Source organism: Arachis ipaensis, chromosome B08 (assembly GCF_000816755.2).
Source record: "Arachis ipaensis cultivar K30076 chromosome B08, Araip1.1, whole genome shotgun sequence".
In the NCBI taxonomy this organism is placed as follows: domain Eukaryota; kingdom Viridiplantae; phylum Streptophyta; class Magnoliopsida; order Fabales; family Fabaceae; genus Arachis; species Arachis ipaensis.
The window spans coordinates 117,118,554-117,120,002 of record NC_029792.2 but is presented as its reverse complement, the minus strand read 5'-3'; the positions used below and the strand labels follow the sequence as shown (position 1 = coordinate 117,120,002).

The 1,449-nt window shown below is 35.0% G+C and overlaps 1 protein-coding gene across 1 annotated transcript in view; it reads left to right on the top strand.

Moving 5' to 3' along the window:
- Positions 623-1,449, top strand: part of LOC107613431 (benzyl alcohol O-benzoyltransferase) — a 2,267-nt gene continuing 1,440 nt past the window's right edge. The window contains exon 1 of the mRNA XM_016315416.2: positions 623-1,178. Within this exon, the coding sequence (XP_016170902.1) occupies positions 726-1,178 (453 nt within the window). The 5' untranslated portion in view covers positions 623-725. The remainder of the gene's footprint in view (positions 1,179-1,449) is intronic.

The following is a 1,449-nucleotide window of genomic DNA, read 5'->3' as shown; positions in this document are numbered from 1 at the left end:
TTTGGACTAATTATTTTTTTTTTTCTTTCTAATATTATCATACTTAAAATACTTGTTAATTACCTAGAAACGGACGTAAGTCAAGTCACTTGTTAATTACCAAATTAAGTCAAGTCATCGCCGGTCAAGTTACTTTATTGTCTATGTGGCATCCGGGAAATTTCATAGTGCAAAAATTTTAAGAACCCCATCTAGCCTTTAATTTACTGGTCAGTGGTCATGGACATTCTCATTATTAAAGCATTGGGCAGGACGACTTTTCGTTGAGGTAGGGCCATCCCATTTTGGCCCATTATGTATCACATGGGATGGAAATAAAATCTTGATCCGTTCCCATTTATATTACCCAAAAAAAAAATCCTTTGTTTAATTAAAAATAGGATATGCTAAGTGTATACTAAAATCAGTCATTAAAATCAGTCACTAAAATAAAATATATGCTAGAATATAAATATATTATGAAAATAAATTAAATCACACGTGTATTTATATATAAATACTGATGACTAATTTTAATAACTGATTTTAGTATATAAATAGTATTTCTCTTCAAAATATTATATATTTTTTTGTATTATTTACTCCAATTTGTTGCATTTTTGTTCTTTATATACACCCAGAACTAGTCTTACTTGAGAGAAAGCATAGATAGCAGTGAATAAGAATACGTAGTAATTTACTAATTTGTAATTTCTATTCACTCCTCTCTCCAATTCGGCTTGGCCATGGCTGTCCCATCATCACCGGAATCCCTTGTGTTTACCGTGCGGAGGGGTAAGGAGGAGCTTGTGGCTCCGGCGAAACCCACGCCTCGCGAAGTGAAACTACTCTCAGACATAGACGACCAAGAAGGGCTCCGTTTTCAAATTCCAGTGATACAATTTTATCGTAGTGATCCATCGATGGAAGGGAAGGACCCTGTCCTCATCATTAGAAAGGCTGTGGCCGAAGCACTGGTGTTTTATTACCCTTTTGCTGGCAGGCTTAGGGAAGGGCCTGCTCGGAAACTAATGGTGGACTGCACCGGCGAGGGTGTTCTCTTTGTTGAGGCCGACGCTGACGTCACGCTTACCCAATTCGGGGATGCTCTTCAGCCTCCATTTCCATGTTGGGAGGAGCTCCTTTATGATGTTCCGGGCTCTGCACAAGTTCTCAACACTCCCTTGATCCTTATTCAGGTAAATTTTCATATTCCTTGCTTCCTAACTCATAAGTTCTTTAACCAATGTCAGCTGATATAATTTTTTTAAATTATTTTATTGAAAAATGTTAGGGGGACAATGACTTTGTTGAACAATATAAACAACTACCAATTAAATAAAAACACACTACACCTCCAATTTAATTCTCTAAATTTTAATATTAAAATAACTATCTATCTATTGTTTACATTATTTAATATTTTCATTGTTTACCTATACTTTTTCTTATTTTATTTATCTTAAGTTT